The sequence below is a fragment of the Chrysochloris asiatica genome, unplaced genomic scaffold, assembly GCF_000296735.1.
Source record: "Chrysochloris asiatica unplaced genomic scaffold, ChrAsi1.0 scaffold00093, whole genome shotgun sequence".
Classification (NCBI taxonomy): Eukaryota; Metazoa; Chordata; class Mammalia; order Afrosoricida; family Chrysochloridae; genus Chrysochloris; species Chrysochloris asiatica.
Window position 1 is genome coordinate 10824787 of NW_006408611.1, and position 2189 is coordinate 10826975.

At 48.5% G+C, this 2189-nt stretch overlaps 1 protein-coding gene across 1 annotated transcript in view; it reads left to right on the forward strand.

Moving 5' to 3' along the window:
* Positions 1 to 1567, forward strand: part of DNAH6 (dynein, axonemal, heavy chain 6) — a 305590-nt gene extending 304023 nt beyond the window's left edge. Inside the window, 1 exon segment of the mRNA XM_006866588.1 lies at positions 1464 to 1567. Within this exon segment, the coding sequence (XP_006866650.1) occupies positions 1464 to 1567 (104 nt within the window).
* Positions 1568 to 2189: the final 622 nt, after the last annotated feature.

The following is a 2189-nucleotide window of genomic DNA, read 5'->3' on the forward strand; positions in this document are numbered from 1 at the left end:
GATTTACAGCCTCGGAAACCCTGTACAGGGTCACAATGAGTCGGAACCGACTCCACATCACATAACCACCACAGTGGTAGAATGGTGGTAAAGCACTCATCTGCTAACAAGTCAGTGATCCAAACTCACCAGCCCCTCCAGAGGAGAGCAATGTGGCCGTTGGCTTCCCTAAAGATTACTCCCACGGCTGTTGAGTTGATTCTAACTCATAGAGATCCTGTAAAACTTAGCACAACTCCACCAAGGCTCTCCAAAGCTGTATGTACATCTTCATGGAAGCAGCCTGGCACATCTTTCTCCCACACTGTGGCTGGTCGATTTGACTGCAGATTTCAGAGCTTTAACTACTGTACCACCAGGGCTCCTCCTTTCTGCTCAACAGTGCGTTCATTCTGATTAATTCAGAGGTAAATGTTCCAAAGGTTTAGTTATGCTTCAAGTGTTTCTCTAGACCTGGAGGAACCCTCATGCAGTATTATATAAGGGGGTTTCAAATAGTTCATGAAAATTTTTCATTATCTCTTAATTCTCTTTTTCCAAAAAGTTTTTGAAGACTTCTCATAGACTCCTCAGGTAAACACCAATTAATTGCCTAGGATGCAGGCTTTGAACCTGCCCCTGGTAAGCCTGGACAGGGTTAGAGGAGGTTGTGAAGGGTTGCTTAGGACCATGGTCTCAATTCCAGGGTCCCAGAAACCCAGAGATTCTATATAAAGACTGTCCTGGCTTTCTCTTGCATTTGGTCTCCTAGCACTGGGAGGTCTGTTGCTCAAGTACTGGCTATAACCAGGGCAACTGGCATGAGGCCATGCAGGGAATGGCTTGTGAATGTAAGAAGAGGGAGGCAGAGGTGTCCCCTGTCATCTTGCCCAACTTCCACACTGATTGGGGCTGCTGTGCCTGCGGATCCAGAAGCAGCAAGTGCCATCTTGAAGGCAGGACCTCCTTTTCAGCCCAGGCTGGCCCCCCGCATGCAGACCCACAGTAAGAAGTTGCAAAAGTAGTAACTGCTTCCAGCAGATGTCCCAGAGGGCCTCTGAAGGTGGAACACCTGCAGCTGTCCTGACCCATCACAGGTTCCACAGTGCTAGTACTATGGGGAGAACATTAGCTGCACGAATGGGTGGATGAGCAGCTGTGTGAATGAGTGGATATTCAACCTACTGAACATCCCTGGGTCCCACTGAAAGCTCAGGCTTGGGTCCTGGTCCAGTGCTCCCAGAATCCACCACACACCTACAGGCTGCTGAACATCATGTACACCCTAAGTGCAGAGAACTTGAAACAAAGCTCATATAGCTACACAAAGTCCAAGCTGAACGGGCCTAAAGAATCATTTGTTTTATCCTCATCTTAGAGCATAAACTGAAACCCATCAGAATAATTTGGAACCAGCGCAGTGCTCTTCATACCAGGACTTACCCAGTAACTTTTTTTTTTTTCACCCCTGTATCCTTAATTAGGTCATTCTACCAACTTTGTAGTGACTGTCCTTTTACCCTCCAAGCGGTCTAAAGACTACTGGATTGCTAAGGGATCGGCTTTGCTGTGCCAGCTGAGTGAGTGACAAGGTACCTCCACCATGCTGAAAAGCACCAGGCCAGACAGCTCTCCGGGTGGCAAAAAGATCGGCATGACTTAAAGGGTAGTAAAAGAGCTTTTATTTCACATATAACCTACAATAAAGCGTTTTTCTTACTGTTTAATGGAAAGCTATGGGCCTACACCCACCTCACCCCAACTGCTAGTCCGTAGCCTGCTGGGGCCAGGACTCAGCACCCCGTAACCCACCAAGCCCCTTGCTCTTCACACGAACGTGCAAGGCCCACATGGCCTGGATGCTGTCGTTTCTAAACCAGTACATTTGGACTCAGAACCCAATAGGTGGAGGCTGATGAAGTAACAGCAACTGGGACCACAAGGTCTGAAACGGTTGCGTGACACCGCGCCACTCGCAAAACTTACCCATCCACCCTGTAATCATCCGCACGTCCATAAGAGACGTATTCACGTTGCATGAATGAAGTGCCGCTCAGAGTACGAGATTCCGCAGATCTGGAATAGTGAGGAGCAGACAAGGGAGCCATGGTCGGCGGGTCCCCTGCATCCAGAACCAGGAGCTTTAAAAGGAGGAGAAGCAGCAGAAAAATAAAGTCAGGACCCAAGGCCAAAGCATGAAGAGATCCAAA